This window comes from Echiichthys vipera (genome assembly GCF_963691815.1).
Source record: "Echiichthys vipera genome assembly, chromosome: 16".
Lineage (NCBI taxonomy): Eukaryota > Metazoa > Chordata > Actinopteri > Perciformes > Trachinidae > Echiichthys > Echiichthys vipera.
Genome location: NC_139841.1, coordinates 11,766,234 through 11,787,924, shown reverse-complemented (window position 1 = coordinate 11,787,924; position 21,691 = coordinate 11,766,234). Strand labels below are relative to the sequence as shown.

At 39.5% G+C, this 21,691-nt stretch overlaps 1 protein-coding gene across 1 annotated transcript in view; it reads left to right on the top strand.

Moving 5' to 3' along the window:
- The window catches only part of cntfr (ciliary neurotrophic factor receptor), a 257,452-nt gene that overhangs the window by 140,636 nt on the left and 95,125 nt on the right, over window positions 1-21,691 (top strand). The window contains exon 4 of the mRNA XM_083929421.1: window positions 13,132-13,365. Coding sequence (XP_083785547.1) covers window positions 13,132-13,365 — 234 coding nt within the window. The remainder of the gene's footprint in view (window positions 1-13,131; window positions 13,366-21,691) is intronic.

The following is a 21,691-nucleotide window of genomic DNA, read 5'->3' as shown; positions in this document are numbered from 1 at the left end:
TCAACAGTAGTTTATTGCGAGGCTTTTTATGTCATACAGCAGTTAATCTGATCTCTGTCATATAAATCGCTCGTGGGGGATTTAGCATTTTGCTGCGTCATAGCTCACAGAAACATCTGAGGAACCTGCCTAGCCAGATGTGCTTCATGCTGACTGAGGCAATAAGTCCGTCTGACTGTAAAGAATTATTACAAAATAGGGAAAAATAAAAGTACCCGTCATACGGCGATGTAATAAGCACACGTTTTAACCTCCTTCAGTGCACAAACATGTATGAAAATGATCTCACAATACAAATAATACTTATAGGGAATTGTACAAAAAATGTCTATATTGTGAAGGTTTTTCATGAAGCAGTTTGTTCATATATCATTCATAAACTGATTTATAGAACATTTTGTCATAGAGTGATACAAGGGATATCCCAAATGCCCTTTGTAAAAAACCTACTTACCTAGGACAATACTTTCTTAATGTAAGTAATCATGGTAAAGTTCCAGGCTGATATTAGTAAAACACAATACCCTATTTACTGGTAGTGTCTCCTCTTAATTTATAAAATGTCAGAAAATAGGGAAAACAGCCATTACAGTTTCACAGAGCCCGACCCACAGTCTGATATTAATAATTCTAATCCATGTCACAGTGATATAAATCTGAGAAAGTGTCAAATGTTTCACACTGTTAATTACATTTAACCTTGTATTTCTTTTTGTTAAAATATCCCACATACTCTTAGTACACCCACACAGGTGTTGCCTATTCCGGCTGATTAGATCTCTTCTCAAGTATGTGTGGGTATGTATACAATTACAAAAACCCGCACTCCCATTATTGAGTAATCATTATGCAATTTTGACATAATGATTACGCACTTACTTGACATACCAATTCATGAAAATATTTTTTTTTAAATTAATAAAATTGCCCATTAAGTTCCTAGAGCACAACATTATATTTTCAGTCATTAAGCCAAATCAATTTACATTTATGTAAAAGAGACAAAAGCAGCTAATCTAGTTGAAACCAGTTAGTGTTTTGTTTTTTCTCCTTTAATAAACAACTTTTTTTCCAAAGCAGACATTTTAAAATGACTAAAACCATTAACGATGGCTCTGTTCTATTCTCGGTACGGCATAAGAGTGTGGCAGCATGCTAGCATGCACATTATCAGGACTCTGAAACTGAAGCAGCTAAATGAAATGATTTAACTTGTATTATTCACACCTGATTTATGCAGTGAAAACGGCCTGTTTAACATGGGTGCCAATGAGAAACTGCTCTATTACGAAACCTGCCCTTAGGTCTTATCAACTTGGAAGGCTGTGGTAGGGGCTTGGTCACAGCTGTACTATATATAGATAGAAGTTGCCGCTAAAGTCCTTCCCTGGCTGCAGCGACAGTGCAGAGACACTGAGAGTGCAGACGCAGATGCCTGGAAATGCTGAACAATCAGAGTAGACTGGGCTTTTTTTGGGTGAAAAAAAAAAATGAATAAAATTGCCCAATAAGTTCCTAGAGCACAACATCATATTTACAGTCATTAAGCCAAAAAGTTAGTGTTTTGTTTTTTCTCCTTTAATAAACAACTTTTTTTCTAAAGCAGACATTTTAAAATGACTAAAACCATTAACGATGGCTCTGTTCTATTCTCGGTACGGCATAAGAGTGTGGCAGCGTGCTAGCATGCACATTATCAGGACTCTGAAACTGAAGCAGCTAAATGAAATGGGTTAACTTGTATTATTCACACCTGTCTCCATTTAAGCCTTGAATGCTGATGGGAGAAGGAAACTGCTGCTGTTTGCTGACAAATCCATTACATTGGCGATGGTGATGGTGATGATGAAAATGTCACAGTGATAATTATGTTGTTCTTTTTAAATATTGAGTCATAGTGTATTTTAGTGCTGATGCTCATGTCGAGATTCATAGAGATGAGTCATGTTCTGTTGATGGTGATGTTGACAATATTCAATATTTATAGCCCTTGTGGGATCAGGGTGAACACTTAAGCCTGCTCAAAGAGAGCTTAAACCACTCTGGACAATTCTCAGGTGTGCATGTGTTTATGTCAACTGCTGTATATTGCTATGTTATTTGCTGTGTTTGTGCTTGCTGCAGCACAGATAATCAAATTCATTACTTATTACTGTGACATATCTTACCAGAAAGGGTCTATCGCCAACATTGCATTACCATCTCCAACCAAAGCTGAAGTCTAATAAACAGCATGACTAAAAAAAAGCTGTTAATTGTTTTCCCCATAACACAATACAGCCCATACATGCTCAGATTTAGATAACGCACCCTCGTTCCCGAATCACTGTAAGGCCCTTCATATCTATATACAAAACAAATAAACACAAGGGCTGTGTTTGTTTGCTTGATACTATCTGTAGAAAACACTTGTAACTTAAATAAGACTTGTTTGTACCTTGTTTGCACAGTGAACAAATAACTTGGCTATAGCCACTGATAGCAAGCTTAAAGATAAGGCAACGTTGTAACTCCAGCAGGGTTGTAGGACCAATGCCACATTTGAAAAGATTATAAGATTACATTAACCTTGAGTGTGGCTTGCTCTCATGACAAAACATTTTTCAGACACAGTGCTGTGTGTGATAAGAAGACATTTGCTGTGACTCATAGAAAATGAGCGTAAAGTAAACCTTCTTCATGTAGGGATTTCTCTTTGGCCTTTCTCTGGTCAACAGTCTTAACTACATGATTAAAGCCTGGCCTTCTGACTTTTGCCAGTATTATCATATTATTTAAGCTTCAGAGCTTTAATTTCAGACAAAACCACTTTTCAGCAGCTAGTGAACATTGTTTGCAGAGAAATAATAAGTATGTATGGCTTAAGGCTACATAATGATATGAAATAATCGTGGAATATTTGCGAAGGCCAAAGCTCAGGTCTCACTGGGCTCTGGCTGTGGTGATAGAGGTTCAGAGGCTCTGAGCAACAGCCCAATCAGACATGAATAACTCATGTGTGATCCATAAATAATTTGTCTACCTTTCCTTACTAAATATAATAATTTGCTTTTAATCTGACTAATAACCTAGCTGTAGCATATCTAAATGTATTATGTATAGTGTGTTTTTTCAGTGATGGTAATAATTCTCTTCTATGTCAATAATGACAACAAAATACACTAGCAATGGGAATAAAGAATAGTAAGATTTGTGTCTAATGTTCGTTTCTAGAAAGACGATCCCCTAAATTCAGCTCCCAATTTTCAATTAAATTTAAAACTGAAAGTGCAGAAAATAAAATCGATAACCACTGCCCTTCCAATCACTGTGTGAATTTTATTCCTCTGTGCTGGTCCAGGCTGCATCAGCATGTGCAGCAGCAGAGTGGAAAAAAATGTGATCTTCTAAACCTAAACTGATAATTCTCCTGGGCTCTTTCGCTGTGTGTCAGCCAATCCAATATTTTACTGTTGGACTTTCAAAAAGCATGGCTCCCCTTAGCCATACAAATGTGATTCACTGATAACCGTGCTAGTGAGTTACAGCCCGGCTGGAAAGCGACATGGTCTGATATGCACATGCCAATGAATCCAGGAGGGGGGCTACACACACACACACACACTCACACACACACACACACACACACACCAACACACACACACACACACACACACACACACACACACACACACACACACACACACACACACACACACACACACACACACACACACACACAGACACACATACACACACACACACAGACACAGACACACACACACACACACACACACACACACACGCTCACACGGAGAACTACACATTGTCACAGACAAACACTAAAATGCACATGCAGGCACACACTGTCACAGACACATGAACACGGAATATAACACTTTGAGATGGTAAATCAGGATGCCGGCGCTGAACTTCAATTTCATTTCTTGCCACTGTTGTGAAGTCAGATCATAACTTACAGCTGGTTACTCACACACACTTTAAACACACACATGCAGGCATGCACAGCCAAGTGATGTCACAGTATATTTTATTGCACACAGGCTCACATAGCTATTTCTCCTTAATCAAAATTCATCCGTTTCAACGACACAGAGTAGCCTCCTAAACAGGTAGATGCTGTAATAGCATCAGTTTTATCAGAACTGGAGGGTTTTTTAATGATTAAAAGAAGAGCAAAGATGGAAAAGATGTTTTCACTCTTCACAGATTGACGTTGATAGACAGAGGGTTCATCCAATCACCAGGTTTTGAAAGTGCCTACCCTTTTCCAATCAGTTTTCAATGATGGCTTCGACGAGTCAGGTTAGGAGATATCAATGACATAAGAATCCAATACATCACCTTGCATGTCACTTTGTCCAAGTAAAATGGGCACATTATAGAGCATTGGCGCGCTGTCACCAAAACAACCAATGTGTCCTGCATCCATGTAGTATTTCCCTGTTTCATCCTTGTTGGGGACGCATTAGAACAAGAGAAAGGACAAAAAGATTTGTGGTCAGACTTCTTTAGTGAGTTTGAGTTTGGTAGGAGTGATCGGATCACATTGTGTCTTGGTGGTTGTTTACACTTTATTTATCTGTATCTCTCCACTTGTGATCCAATGTTTTAAAACCAATGTAGTCCTCATATTTTCATAACTAAAAGGGCCATTTGCTATTGATTCCCAAAACGACACAGGTCCGTTTTCTGATCCAAGACCTCTATTAGCTGGACAATATAATTTGTCAGTGCCTTTTAAAACAATCCATTTGGCCATTTCAAAAACAATTCATACGACAGTTTTCTGATCCGCTACCTTTAGGGTTTTAGCTTTTTCCCTTTTCCTTAATTGCCATTTGGCAACAGGAAGGCATTAAATCACACACAACTAAAAAATGTAAAAGATGACTCGATAAAGTCCAAGATCTTTTTTGAATTGATATTCTTGATGTCAAAGATGCATGAGCCCAGGTGACTAGGTGACATGACACGACTACCAAACCAACACGATAAATATATCTATCAAATATATCACTTCATCAGTAGACGTTTGATGATACTGCAGTGGAAAGGTATAACAGTGTGGTTCCCGACGGCACTTGATGTTTGAACACGTAATTCTGGCGGTGTTTAATCAGCTTCTCAAACAGTGGGGCCATATTCCTGTGAATCTCCTCTCTGACACGTGGTTCCTGATAATTTGACCTTAATTGATCTTACTGGTTAAATTGCTGTTAATCAAGGTGCAAAGAATAATGACACATATAAATGAGAGTCCTTCTGGTCACAGAGAGCAAACACAACATTGACTCTCTTGTGTTTCCATCTCCAATGACTCACAGTCTCCCTTTGTTCTGTTTTAAACCGTCATCATCAACTTTTCCTGTCATTCTTTCCCATTTCAGCTTCTATCTGTTTCTCTGCCACCCACTGCTCATATATACACTGTATATACTGTGTATATAGATATCTTAACTAGAACCATTCTTATATTGACCTTGTTGACCTTGTTGTCATGGACTTAGAATCTGACCCACCTACATTTCTCCTTCTGACCATCTCTACACTGTGTGTTTATATGTGTTTATATGTGTGTGTGTGTGTGTGTGTGTGTGTGTGTGTGTGTGTGTGTGTGTGTGTGTGTGTGTGTGTGTGTGTGTGTGTGTGTGTGTGTGTGTGTGTGTGTGTGTGTGTGTGTGTGTGTGTGTGTGTGTGCGTGTGTGTTTGTGCATTTGTGTGTTAATATGCACATGGCATGTATGTTCAGGGGCATGTACTGTATGTTGTGTTGCGTGTTCATCATTTATGTCAGTTTAGTAAACAGCCCACAGACACATCCATGCAGTTTATTGCTTGTGGGTTTGTGTGAATGTTTGCATTTTCATTACTCTTCAAATAGCCTCCAGACAGAGATGTATGCCTGTAATGTCCTGCAGGTCTTAACACCAGTGACCTCACAACATGACATTATGTTGGCTCTTCATGGTAATGTTCTGCTCTGGGAAAACACCACAGGGCTGCATAAGCACTACAACACCCTCAGTGCCCTTCAGAAAGAATAAAACGTTCAACTTCCCCATAATGGCAAAAAAACATAGTTGCATTTTACTGGCAACCCCTTGAGCCTCAGTGTGTTGATAATTTTTCATATAAATAAAAAAAAGTCAGACGTTTCTAATTTTCATCAAATTTGACTAAAAGGCTGTAAAAATTCACTGTAAAGGCATTTTGATAGTTTCATCGGCAGTTATAACATAGGTTTTGCACTTGACGTCCCGTAACATGATGACGTCATCATGTGTATAAAATGTGTGAATAAATGCTGCAGCTATTATGTTGTTTATTTTAAGATTGGTGAATGCAGTATCATGTACAACAACAGTTTTTAAGGGTTAAATGATAAATTTAGTATTTAAAAATGTTTTTTAGCTACCTTTGTGTAAGGCATCATGTAACATTTTGAGTTATTACTCAGGCCATTTATGAATGAATGATCTGCTTTAGGAGGTAAGAAATATCAAATGACACAATTTAACGACGGTGATATTAGAAATAAAGGCGCACAAATGAAAAATCATAATTGCAGAAATAACACATTTCACGGATTTGTAATGTAATTTAATTAAAAAAACAACATATACAGTACTCACTAGGGCTGGGGGGATAGGACATACTGTATGTATATCATCAAAATAATATAAAAATGTCTATCCTTTTTCTATGTCATTTCTATGTTTAGTTTTATAATCTGATCCTTGCACGTTTTGTTTGTCAAAACAATTACTCAGTACTTTTCATTTGTCAAGTACTTAATCCACACAGGAGTGTAGAAAAAGAGGCTTTACCATGTCGTTATTTCATGTAAAATGTTCATTTAATTACCGGGAAATATGCTATATCATGATTTGTATATCGCCATTGAGTTTTGGAAAAAACGATATTGGTAGATCGATAGAAGATTTGGGTCATATCGCCCAGCCCTAATTCTGACATGTTCTGATAACACACATTTTAAATGTAGCTTGTGTAACTTTGTAGTTCAGTTTTGTTCACTAAACCTCAAAAAAGGAGAAAAAGAATGCATGATTTAACTCACATGAGATAACTTTCTGCAGCAATGTCTCCTCTATTCTGTTTTTGTCATTATTTACCTTCTGTTTTTAATCACTGTTTTGTCAATGTTATAACTCCCTTAACTTCTATCTTATCGCAATGCACAAGTTTTCTGATCTGCTTTGCATCTAGGAGGGTTATAGACTGTTTAACCGTGAGGGCCCCCGTCAGTTGGCATCAACATAAATAAACAGAGTAATGAGCACAAATAGTACAATTGAAGCTTTTTGAAGGACGCAGATGATTATCATTCTCATTTGGTTGATGCTGCTTACAATGCCCTGTCTATTACCGGGAGATCAATAGCACTTGAGCTGAATGTCATTATGGTTATTAGTCCTGCTTGTCTGTATGGTGATCAGGCATTAGGGCATTATGCAGGGTGGTGTGAGAGCCTGTGCATACGTGTGAGTGAGTACATGAGTGTACTCATAATTGTATCTGCTTAGGTTTCCGCAATAGATTTACGGTCTATTATCGTGTGTGGCATGGGTGTTGAATACTCATGATGAGTGATATACCACCAGCACATGCTAAATTTTCAGATGGACTAGTTTCAAGGTGAAAGGGAGCGAAAGTGATAGAGTAGAGAGGGAGAGGCAAGCAGAGAGATATACAGAGGGAGAATGAGATAAGGGAAACGCAGACAGTGAGAATAACTTACTTACAGGGGGACAGACAAAGGCAAAGAAGAAGGTAACAGCAAGAGATTGCTACAGCAGAGACTGTAGTACCTGTATGTGAAGTCACACATAGCACTTGTCCCTGAACCTTAATGGAAACACTGACAGTGTGTAATGTTGTCACAATACCAAATATGTGACTTTGGTACAATACCTGCCTAAAATATCTCCACACTGATACTGAAACAGTACCACGGTGAAAATTTAAAACATCAACTATAGTTGTGGAATAAAATATTAGATGACAGAATGTGGAACTTAAAATTATTTATTCATTTTATCTTTTACAATATATATTATAAATGATTGACAAAAATGTAGATGCTATGATTATATTACCAAGTTAGCTGTGTTGGCTCCCCTGGTCTGTATTGATTTAAATTATCGCTTACTGACAGGCTTTGTGGCGCTTGATACCGTCGGCTATGTTTTCTCTTCGTGCGTCTGCTTATAGTTATAAACAAGCCCAGTACAGTCGGCAGGAGCGCTCATGCCACTGTCAGCCATGTCTGTCCCGTTCTATGACTGTCTGTCACTATAAAATCCACGCCCACTCTGGCTGCAGGCAGTGATGATGCAGAGAGAAGCTGCACACAGACACGCTGCCAGGTTTACCGTGCAACACTAGTCAATTGTTGGTATTTGGTTGATTTAGATTACCGAAGCCCCATAACACTACATTCATAGCAGAGCTGGTTGGAAATATATATTTTTCTAATCGTCAACAAATCCAATGAAAAGACCAAGACCAACAACTCATAATCCTCTGTGCCAAAGAGCTCTATTGTTGTCCAAAAACTATTAAAAAACACATCAATGAGCCACATTGTATCAATCTCCAGCTGTAAATAGTCCCCAACAAATGAGCTATTTATTCCTCTTTGACTAATGTTTGGTGAAAAACTACAGTGCCCCGCTGTTTTTGGGAACTACTTTGCTATTTTTGAAAACAAAACTGTAATTATGATCTTTTCTCAAAGATTAACATTTTTAGTGGAAACAAATGGGCTTGGGCTGAGTGCCACAACGAGGGTGGGGAAGTCAGAATATAGCGAGGGATGAACTATCGCATTGTTGCCTCTGTACTTTTAATGGAATGTGTTTACAATATGAAACAACTAGAATAAAGTGAGTGATAAAACATGTTGATAAATAAAAAATAATAGAAAAGGAGGAGGCCTACATCATGCTTCAGCATTATTATGAGTATGATATGGATGCGAAATAAATAAATAAATAAACATGGTAGTTGTGTTCAAATGGCGGTTAAGTTTTTTCAACGTTTATTTGTCATCATGGCTAGGTCCAGAGAGCTTTAGTATTTGATGGCCAGCATCTAGCAGTATATGTGCTATGGTAACCAGCAGTTTACTAAAGTTTATTGAATTTTTTTGGGTCAGCTACAATAGGTTTATAGGAGAGAGGGAAAATAAGAAGCACACAGAGGCAGAAAGGTAGAAGAGAGAGAAAGACAGACTGAACAAAAATAAGAAATAGGGTGAGAAAGACGAAAGCTGGAGAATTTAAAGTTCAAAGCAGGATTTGGGCAGAGGCAGATGCCAGGGAGGAAAGTATGTAGACGGATGGAGGACGAGAGATAAAGAGAGAGACCAGCTGCCAGAAGGAGACGAGGGTGAATAGGGTAAATATTGACACGACAGGAAAAAGACAAGAAGAAGTTTAAGGGGAAAGGACAGAAATGAAATACAGAGAGAGCGAGAATGAGCAAAGGCTAGAGAGAAGAATTGACATTGGAAAGGACGGAGAGAGAGAGAGAGAGAGAGTGATGCAACCCGAAGAAGATAAGAAGGATGGGATGTGGCAGTGAAGAGAGGAGGTCAAAGAATCGCTACTGTGTTGAGAATCTCAAAGACATTTATGGGAAAAAGTTCCAAAAAGGTCATTTCAGCAAAGTATTATAAGGGGCATGCTCCAAGTCAAAGAACCTGCTTATGAATACTTCTTTCTGATGACATCAAATGGGAAAGGATTATAATTTCACTCTTCTACAACAGCTTAAAGCCACCTTGAGGTGGTCCAGGGAATTCAAGGTTGAGACCTTTTTAGTTCTTAAAAGTCCCATATTATGCAAATTTCCTGTCAGTTTTTGCACTGTTATTGCAGCTGGGAAATAAATGTAACGGAGCAGTAGTAGTTTGCAGCTGAGTGTGAAACGGCTGGGATGAGGATCAGCACCTCTAAATCTGAGGCCATGGCTCTCAGCAGGAAACCGGTGGATTGCTTTCTCCAGGTAGGGAATGAGTCCTTACCCCAAGTGAAGGAGTTCAAGTACCTCGGGATCATGTTCACGAGTGAGGGGACGATGGAGGGTGAGTTTTGCCGGAGAATCGGAGAAGCGGGGGCGGTGTTGCAGTCGCTCTACCGCACCGTTGTGACAAAAAGAGAGCTGAGCCAGAAGGCAAAGCTCTCGATCTACCGGTCAATCTTCGTTCCTACCCTCACCTATGGTCGTGAAAGCTGGGTCATGACCGAAAGAGCAAGGTCTCGGGTACAAGCGGCCGAAATGGGTTTTCTCAGGAGGGTGGCTGGAGTCTGGAGTCTCCCTTAGAGATAGGGTGAGAAGTTCAGCCATCCGTGAGGAACTCGGAGTAGAGCCGCTGGTCCTTTGTGTTGAAAGGAGCCAGTTGAGGTGGTTCGGGCATCTATTAAGAATGCCCCCTGGGCGCCTTCCTAGGGAGGTTTTCCAGGCAAATCTGGCTGGGAGGAGGCCTCGGGAAAGACCCATACTAGGTGGACAGATTATATCTCCACACTGGCCTGGGAACGCCTCGGGATCCCCCAGTTAGAGCTGGTTAATGTGGCCCGGGAAAGGGAATTTTGGGGTCCCCCGCTAAAGCTGCTGCCCCCGCGACCCGACCCCGGATAAGCAGTTGAAGATGAGATGAGCAATAGCTGCATTTTTCTATGTATAGTATAACTGAGACATCACAACCATACAGAAGTCCTGACAGCTCTTTTAAAGGCAGTTTCTAAATACTGGCTGTATGCATTTCACTGTGGATTGAGCTTTTTGAGCCTTTCACAGTATTTATATACCATATTGACCTTATTTATATACCATATTGACCTGACTTATAATCCAAATCAATTATTTTTACAATACGGAACCTTTAAAGTTTTTAATGATACGGTCTCTCACTTTGATAAGAAAGTAGATTTCAGCATACCATGTAGAATAATGATTTTCTCAGGAAGTTTACATGAAAGTTCGCTGACTTACAATAGCAAACATAATGCATGACATTTTTTCTCTCTCCATTTACTTGTCACACTGGCACCAGCATCATCATCAAAGCTAACATCAAAGTCAAACTTTATGCTTTTTGCTAAGATGCAAATATCTTTTTATGTAAATAAAGTCACACATCCGTTCAAAGTGACTTTACAGAGGAAGAGATCAAAGGAAATTGGCATTTCTTGCCACTAACATGCATATGCATGCACATTATTGGGACTCAGAGAAATGGAGAGGGCAAGCATGGAGATAATTGGGATGGACAGACGGAAAATAAGACTGAGTGATGACAGAAAAAAAAGTGAGATGGCAGGAAGTAGAGCAAAGAGTAAGGGCTAGGGAGGCCGGAATGAACGACAGATAGAGAGGAAGACAGAGAGAGAACAAACAGTGTCAGGTTAATGGTAATGAGGACAGGGATCTTGTCCTATTAAATATAGATGGCTCTGTTATGGGACATGAAATATACATGAAACACTAGGTTTGACATCTGTACCAGCTGCGTTAAGAACCACGTCTGAGGAAATTGAGAGAAGGAAGCGAGTATAAGTGAAAAACAGCAAAAATGAGAGGCATTGTTGTGAGAAAGAGAAAGGGACGGGGCAGATAAACAAAAGGAAAGACATGGAGAGAGACAAGCTGTTGACAGAATCTGATCCCAGGCCAGTGGGGGCACTTTCTTTGTCTTTTGTTCATAGAAGAGGGCTTTTCCTAGGATGGGGATCAATATTGCATTGTTGTTTCTTGTTGTGCTGTTGATCCTCAGTGTTGAAGTTAATCTGAGGTCTTCACTTGTGTTGTCTTGACAGGGCCCATGGGACTTGTAAACAGAGCAGGGCCACTAACCCCAGTGTCTTGGCTAAAAGTCCCATCAGGCTCACATATATCCCTTAGCCCCAGGGGTCGCAGTCCCTACAACTTTTCTGACCCCAACAACAAAGGCAGTGTCATTGCTGGCAGTCAGGTTGTCCAACAAAAAATAAAAGTAACACGGGTAACACAAGTCAGAAAAGGCTGAGACGTGTGCAAATTTTTTTATTTTCAGTAAAAATAGCATTTCCATCCAGTGTCTCTAAAAGGTCTTGTGAACCCAGGTGAACCCAAATCAACCTCACTGTATGGAAAAATATGACTTTATTTTCCCTTTCTTCACTCACTATAATGGATTGTTAATATTCTAAATAAGAATTATGTATGAACTGTAGGCTAACAACAACAGCCACTACAAAGCATTGGCTAAGCAATGTGTATAGGTGGACAGTACTAATTAAGCCAGTATTAATTGAAAATGGAATTCATCTGTGAGCTAGATAATTAATCTGTTTATCCATATTCAATTTTAGGGATGCACAATATGGATTTTTTTTCCCAGCCAATAATAAAGAAATACCAATAATTACCTACCTCTCATGGACGATAGTGATCAGCAGTTTCATATTGTTATTTTTTTAAATGAAGTTCATAACCTGTAGTTGACATCACTGTCAAGACAACAAAAACAGGGAATATTTATGAATCCTCAAATGTTTATTTTACATCAAAAAACGTCACAATTAAACTTTGAATTTTATTTAGCATTTGCAGATCACAAACTAACTTTGAAAGTGCATACTGTATCGGAGTCTGTAGTATGCTTTGTTTTAATTTTATTATTTCGGAAAAATAGATCATCATTTTTACCAATATCGTACAATAATGTATATTGTGAATCCGTATTCAGTTTATTATATCAGTTTTGAACTGTTATCAAGTAATAGTTTCTGCTTCTGTCTGTTTATTGTTGCTAGTAGGACAGAATATAGAGGAATGTCCCCCACAGAATAGACTTTTTCAACGAAATTCCATTGCTAGGCAACAGCCTTGTTCCTTGTTAACTTCCTGTCAGCTGATGTCATTCACATACACTGAAACCGGCAATAAACTGGGACACATGTATATGTTTATATTTCTTTTTGTTAATATGCTGATATACTTCTAAAGGTTTTGATTGTCTGTTTCCAGTTATTCCATTATGCACATAGGACATTGATACTTCATGTGTCATTAGCTGTTGATATTACTTACACTTCATCTCTGCCTCTTGTCTCTTTCCAGTTGCTAGGAACCAGTATGAGCAAATGAGCAGTGATGTCACCATGCAGTGCGGTTCCCTGGACAATGATGCCTCAGCGTCTTGGAAGGTGAACGGGACAGATGTGAAGGCCCAGCACCATCTAGAGGGTCCCAGACTGATGCTGACTGAAGTGGACCTGGGCCACAACGGACTCTACAGCTGCTTTCAGAACCCGCACGGAGAGAGGCGTGACACCATCTACCTCCACATCGGCAGTAAGTAGCCAGACAATTGCCCGCCAAATATCATTTCAAATAATACGTGATGAATCTTTAATCATCCCAGGAGGAAACTGGGTCATTGCAGCAGAATATAACTGAGAAGAAGACATGGTGCAACTGACCACGATGCAATTACAACTTCTGAAGAAATATATTAATTAATAATGAGAATTTTGAATTAATTTCAGCTTGTATGCATGTGCAAAAGCAAAGACCAAAACGCAATACAAAAATATACAACTTGACTTTGAGCAATAACTCATTGTTGTGACTTGGGGATGTGATGATTATGTTGTGGCTCTGTTACTCTTTCACTTGAACTTGAAGATCAAACTTATAGTTAAACTAGTGTAACAGGATTGTGGTCACTATCATAAGTGGTTCAAAGATTTCACCGTTTCATTCATATGGGTGCTAACTAGCTTAATATTGTCACAGATGTTGACCTAGCTAGCTTTAGAGGCAGGAGGCATGTGTTTTGCTGAAAGGTTAATTAACAGCAGGCTTGTGAAATGGAAATATGGATTACAATGTCCTATACAATGAATTATTATGAAAATAAGGATGATTTTTCTTTTATTTCTATTCCTTTATTCTTGAACACTTTGGAGAACCATATAAAAAGTGAGATTTTTGTTTTTGAAATATTGTTGTTGCTCCCACAGTACAAACCAAGTGGCTAAATGACAGTTTTATTAGTAAGTTATTATATTTGAAGTGATGGATATAAAACTTGAATTGTGATGATAACACTCCTTACAATAGGAGCTGCTGCCAGCTCTAATGATTAGTAGTTAAAGTGACATTTGGTCATTTTGCAGTTATAGCTGTGCATTTTAATAATCATACAAAAGCTAAATGTGTGTCAATTAAACGACATGTCACAGTGGCTTGTGAGCTGGCAATGGTCTCCTTTGAGATCCATTATTCTGATGGTGAAGGTTTTGAACAATGGCCCTGTGTATAATAATAGTGTTGAGATAGGAGAGACTTGTAAATGACAAGTTGCAACATTAGGTGAATGGAACATCATTGTATATTATTACTATCATGAATTAATATTTCCAGCCAAACATGGGCTGTTTATGCCACGCCGCACAACATGGCTGTTGCGGGATGCCCACAGCAGAGTGCGTCCATTCCAAGCAAATCCGATTAAAGCTGCTACACGGGTCACGGAAGCCCCTCAAACCTGCGTGGGCTCTGCGTGGCTCAACTTTATTTTTACAGAGCTGGTTTATTTTTTTTTCTCTCTCTCTCTCTTTCTGTGTGAAGCAGCCATTCAACAAGTAAAAAACACATAGAACTGTATAAAAATAATACAAAAAGATACATACCAGGCAGCACACCCCCTCCAACCCCTGCAGAACCAACTGTGTTAAACTCAATGGCGCACAGTGAAGTTGGCAGTCCCATGCTACCAACGGACTCTGTGTAGCAGGTAAGAAACCATGCCCCGCCTGCATATGCTGCACGTCTATTCCGCACTTATTTTGGCCATTACATTACAACTTGTTCTTTAAAGGATTCCACCATATCTAGTCAAGTGAACACCATTAGCTTTGTCTAAGTCAAAAGTAGCAGTTTGTTGTCAACTGTATTCAGAAACTGTGTCTTTAAACGAGCCATCATGACTTCTGTACAAATATATGTAGAAAGTGCCATTCCCCAGCTGCAATGACAGTGCAGAGATGCCGGGAGTGAAGATGTGGAAGACCAGGAAACACTGACCAATCAGAGCATAATATGTTTTTTGAACCTTTCAGAATGTAAACATAATCTGGTAGAAACCCAAAATACAACTATTATCCTAAAAATTTGCCCTAATACATCAATACCTCCCTCTTCTAATCTGTACCTGAACCTCCTCCTTCTCCTCCATAGACTGAATATATCTGTCATTTTACTAATGTTCCATCATTGATGCTTGTATATTCTTAAATGCATCTTACATATCTTAAATTTTCTAGTCAACACTATTTATGTTCCCTTATTGCAGTAAAAAAACAGGGTCAGGGATGCACTTGTGCAATATCTTTGCTGGCCAGCATTTCCTCACATGAAAGCGAACACATCTCCCTGCATTTGTCTGTTGGTAATATAACGGATGGGCAACATTTTAAATTCAATTTCCACAGGAATCATACTGCAGCTGCTAGCTGGCTAGCAGATTAAATTAGATACATCTCTGGCATCAGTCATGGCAGGCCACTTCTAAAGGGTGCCAAAAGTGACACATTTTGATACACTGCAATTGAAGCCCCCTAATTCATCACTCTCGTGGCATTGAAAAATCGGAGCCTGTACCAGATTTCTTATTTTTGACACGGTTGTACTATAAAATTCACCTCAGGTCTAAATCAGAAAAAAGTAGATTGAAAGTAAGGTAGACTGGCAGTTCTGCCTCGTCTGAGCTGAGTCAAAATGTTACCAGAATAAATAGCTTTGTTCGCATGTAAGAAATGAAGCCAAACAGTATAGGCGCAAAGTGAAAAGGTCTCCGTCGTCCAAACAGGAAGCCACACCTGTATGATTCCATCCACTTGTCAACAGAACCGATAGAGAGCCAGACATAGAATCCGTCAAGATTGTATTCCAGGCTGAAGTTAAACTTAACGTTCCCATGCAAATGTTTGATGAATGAGACTGTATCGGAGCGTGACAGTTTGGTTAATCATATCGGCAATGATGAATTACTGGATGCTGAAATAATACTGAATTAATGAGACTTTTATGTTATGGTAGATTATGTCAGCAGGGTGAATGATCCAGACTAGAATGTATGTGTGTGTGTGTGTGTGTGTGTGTGGCTAGGTATCGATAGCAGGTTAATTACAGTAAAATAAGTGTGTGTGTGTGTGTGTGTGTGTGTGTGTGTGTGTGTGTGTGTATGTGTGTGTGTGTGTGTGTGTGTCTGTGTGTGTGTGTGTGTGTGTGTGTGTGTGTGTGTGTGTGTGTGTGTGTGTGTGTGTGTGTGTGTGTGTGTGTGTGTGTGTGTGCGCGCGCGTGTGTGTGTGTGTGTGTGTATGTGTGTAAGAGAGATAGAGAGAAAGTTTCACTGTGTAACCATTCATCAGGGATCTATTACAAGTTTGAGAGAACGACACCTTAGTGGTGTAGCCTGGCAGTGAATGTAATTGTCTTGATATCAGTTGGTGATTTTATGACATGTCCAAGGCACACCATGGGGCAACATTGACTTTAATTCTGCTTTCAAACTACAGAAGATAGTTCTTCATCTCATACTCCCCCTCTCTGTCTCACACTCTTTTTTCTATCTGCTTTTTCTTTTTATCTGTTATCCTCACCCTCACTGTATACTGTTCTTTTGTTCTTTGTTTTTCTCTCGCACTGTCTTTCTCTCTATCTGCATCTGCTTTTTTCATTATGTTAACTGTCACCTACAAAACTTTAGAGTGTCACGCAGATACAGCGATAACAACATCATGACAGGCTACACTTGTCGTGATTACCATCATGATGATAGTTTGATTTTATACAGCGTTTATTACGTACACGGGGGGCTTGTTATGTTCTACATGGATAAAAGTGTTATCAGGAGAACAGCACAGAGCCATCTGTCTATGGCTTTTTAAATTTTCTCCATCACCCTTTGTCTTCTTTCAACTCTGCAATTATCTCCTTTTTCTTGCTCTTTCTCTCCTTTTCCTACAGCCATTCTTTGTTTCCTGCCCGCGCCCGTCTGTCTGCATCATCTTTGGGTCTCACTCTCTCAGCATCATTCTCCTCCTCCACCTCTCTCTGCCTCTGTGTTTTGGCTTGTAGTTTGCGGCGGCTGTGTGTTTACACTGGTTTGCATTAAGAGCAGAGGACGTCATACTACGACCCCGGACCCGTCTGTGTGTATGTGTGCTTGCTCCACCTTCACACTAGCTTTAAGGAGCTGTTGTGATCTTTTTCCAGGAGTGTGTCAACATAATGTCAGCACACCGAGACTTGTATGTGTGTTGACTTGTATTTTATGTGAAAGTTTAGTGCTGCTGTGGTTTCTGTCTCTCTTCCCCTTTGCATTATTTCACCACTGTATATAGCTGTGTAGTGTTTATATTCTGTCTCTCACTTTGGATATATACAAAGCTACAATTGCGTCAAAAAAGTACAAAAATATGCGTAGATATCCAATTGTGTGTGTGCAAATCCTGATGATAGAAGCAAGGACTTGCGTCTGTGTGTTACGCTGATGAACACACGGCAGGATTTTATTATATGAAGGGTTTGTTTGTTTTTGTTTTTTGTTTTTTTAAAAAGGTGCCTATCTCATCTTAAGGCAAAGGGACAGGCACATTAATACAGACAAACACCAGCACCAGAGTACTGGGTGACATCTTTACAGACGATCTTCTAAAAGAGAGGTGATGTACAATGATGGAGAGATAGAAAGTGACAGACTGATAAAGAAAAATGAAAAAGCGTGGACAGTAAGAGTTCATTATAATTGAGTAAGTAAGAGGTCATAAACCTCAAAAGCCTTTTGTGAAATACAACATCCGTTTTCCTTTGCTGTCACAACAGGGAAGTTATTGCAGGCCTGCCCTTTTCTGGCTCTGTCCAGTCGTCTATCTCTTGCCGTCTTCAATGGCTGTCAGATAAACAATTTATAGCATCACAACATGGGCTGGACCCAGCCAGTTATTCAGCCTCCCAGCTAACACAACAGCAAGTGCAGTGGTTCATATATATCCAGCCAGTCACCCTGGTGACCTGTCCCAGTCAGTCTGCAAGACACATAGTCTGCCAGCAAACAGCTGTCAGTTAGCAGACCTGAAGCTATTGCATCGGTACAAGTTAAAACTATATAGTCTATATTATTATGTTATTATCCCCCACCAAATATCATGTTAACGTGCTGTTGCTGATCAGCCTCCATCTTCAGAGCCCATTTGGAACTCAGCCTTCAAGCTGACACTTTGCAAGAAGAATACTCTTTCTCCCCCCAAAAAAATCTTGATAGATCAGTCCAAGGACAAAGAGGGTACTCTAGACAGAGCATTCCCATGACTTTAATGACTATATTTTCAACATCTATAATTAAGAAAAAACATTTATATTGTGACCAAGAGTGGCGTCTGCTTAGTAATGAATTTATGCCATAAGTCATCACACAAGAAAGGGCTTCTTCCTCTAGGTTTGGCATTGGCTCATTCTTGTAAACAAATCCAGTCTGAGCCGCTCTCAGATCATAGCAATGCCATTATGTAAACTCTTTTGCGGTGCAGACTTGTCCTCTTCACGCTACAAATGATAACAGAAGTCTTAACCGCCAGTGTTGTGGGCGTGGGTTGGCTTATGAGGCCAAGTCCATTTGGCTTTTGTTGAGGTGTGTTTGCGTGCATGTGGTGAGTCCTGAAAACCCTTAGAAAAAGGAAAGCTCACATAGACGATCGCAATTGCAACAGAATCTACTCGTTCTTTCTTTTTAAGCCTTGGTGAGTCATTCATCTTCCTCACTCAATCTAAGAAATAAAGAGGACTAAGTGTCAGAATATTTACTTTAGATTAAAAAAAGTTGCTAGTTTTAGACTATTTTGTGTTGAGACAACATTCAAACACAAAAACATCTTTTTTGTAAGATACACTTTTGCTCTTGGTACAAAAAGGATGGTAGAAAAAGGATGAAATCCAGGTTTTGTTTGAAGTTTTGATACTACTTGGTGCTGGGTTATTTCCGTGCACCAATAGCCAGCCATACATTGCATTGTGACATGCCTGTATATTCACCTGTGGCTAATACGTGTTTCCTTCAGCCTTATCTCAACTCAAGGATAAAATGTAAGTAAAGTTCAAGTGAGCACTTTAATCAAGTACACAGTTAGTTTATCTATTCCTTCTCAGTTGGTTAAATCAAATCTTTACCCCCAAATGTAGCCTGTGAAAGACCACAAACACACACATGTACACACACATTGATTGGTTGCCTTCAGCCTTACTGAGGATGAGTTGAAGTGAGTGAGTTCTCTTGTCAGATTGATGTGCACCCCTTACCCTCGGGCAACTTATTTCCACTCACACACACACCAGTTGGTATCTATTTCCTTTCTGTGGGCAGCTTGTTTTTTTTTTTGTGTGTGTGTGTGTGTGTGTGGGGGGGGGGGGGTACACACACAAAAACAAGCTGCATACACACACCATCACCACCACCAACACCACCACACACACACACACTCAGGGGACCAGTGCTACATCGCTGGGTAATGGAATTGTCTTGTCTCCTTGCGGACAGATCGCTATGGAGGAGGATAAACATGTAGAGCTCCATCTCCTTTGGGACTTCCTGTTAAAACCAGGAAGTATTTGGCCCCCACATGTAAGGGCACCTCTAGAGCTACTCAGCTTCCATTTTAATTACTCTCCTTGCTTGTCCCAGAACTCGGTCAATCATAATAAATAGAAAATATCTACATGGAGGATTTACACGGCCTTAGAATTTAATTCAACAGTTTGTCAACCTCAGCTGGTCTCTCGGGTATTGTTCCTGTCAGCAAGAGAAGCCCAGTCTGCTGAAACGCTGTGGAAATTGGTGTATTTTAAAGTCTTGAAGAATTGATAAATAGTACAGACCGTACAAACAGGTAAGCTTTTTAATCTAAAATAGCCTGAGTCTTGAAAGTAAATCTCAGTGACATCCTGCTAGAATTTGTCTCCAGTTTTTGGTACTGACTCATAGTGTTTCTGATTTATAAAGAAACTCAACTCATATCTAGCCTATTCTATACAGATGAGGCTGAGGTCTTCCAAAACATTAACCTGTAGAATGGTAATATATCAAATGAATATACCTCAGTGAATCCACTGTCATGTGTCATCACTGTCCTCTGTATCTTAGATGTTGTACTAAACATCTGAATAATCATCCTTAGCATCATTGTCACTGCATTTTTCTCCCTTCTCTCTCTTTCTTCACTTTTGTTCCACCCGATATCTCCCAATTTCTCCCCCCTCCATTTTTCGCTCTATTTGCAGGACAGCAACTCCTATCATTTTATTGTAGCAGACAACCATAACAAATAGGAAAATGGGCCTGCTTTAAGAAGTCAATGGAAAGCCATGAGGGAAACTCAAACACTAAAATAAGAATCATTGTGTTTTTTGGCCTATTTGTATCCGTTGGGCCATCAGAAGTAATCTGGCAAGACGGATTGTTTTCCCTTACCCTTTCTCCTTCAATGCTGCTGTGTCAAAGAGAAATGGTGTGACAAAAACCCTTAGCAGCGTTGAGCTCTCAGAAAAATACTAGCATACCCATATATATGTCAGATTAGAGCTTACATTTTCTGTGGATTCAATGTAAAGACACGACGCTGCTGTACACACATAAACATTAGGGTCAAGCCAAGGTAGAATTCTAACGGCTTTGAAGCTCAGCCAAGGTAGTCCTTTTTCAAGACTTGAGTACAGTATTCTGTTTTTTTTGGAAATTTGTTTAAATGTTCCCAGTACATGGCAAAGTAACCTTAACAATACAAAATTCTGTTTCATTTAACAAAAGCACATGATGTAAGTATTCTGAAAAGTAAAGAAGGCTATTGAATGGCTGACGAATGTGAATGATATTGTTGTTAATCTTATCAGTGATATAAACAATTAAAACAGGGTGCAAAGAGAAAGTTCAAGCCAGATAGGTTAGAGGAAGAAGAGAAAGCTGCCGATGCAAAAAAGTATGAAGCTGCTTCATAACATGGGCCAGTAAATCAAGTTGGCTAGGTGTAGTAAAAGTCTCCCCGGGAAGAAGCTAAAGTGGAGGGAGACTAAGTTCGATAAAGCACAGCTAGAGACAGAGGAGCTTTGTTTCAGCAACAGGAGCCTAACAGGAAATAGTGCAGGTAGAACGCAGGATTCAAGATCTTTGTGAGGCTTTAGCAAAATAATGAAATTGTGCATGTGGCGATGAGAAAAAGTAAAAGAGGTGCTGCGCCTCTTCTGTTAGAAAGATATTAACCCTATTATTTTCAAAAGCATGCAGAAGTGGTGGCTTTAACATTCAAAACAGTAAATAGGCAAGTGGTTTAAATACAAATTATAAAATACAGTCATTTATGCAGATTTGGTTGCCTTACAAGACCCTGATAGTCAAGTCATGGTCGAACTGGAGCATACTGGGAAGGGCACACATCCGTGTCCAAAAACAAGAGGCTCATGTTTTTGTTTTTCGGTGGCTTTAAAGCCAATTGGAGCAAACTTTAGTTGCCAAACTTGAGCAGCTGGAGCATCACTTCTAGTCCTGTAAAACACTGCTCCTTGGTCCAATTAAATTTGCCATGCTCTAGCTCTGTTCCACTCAAATGCTCTGCATGTAACAAAA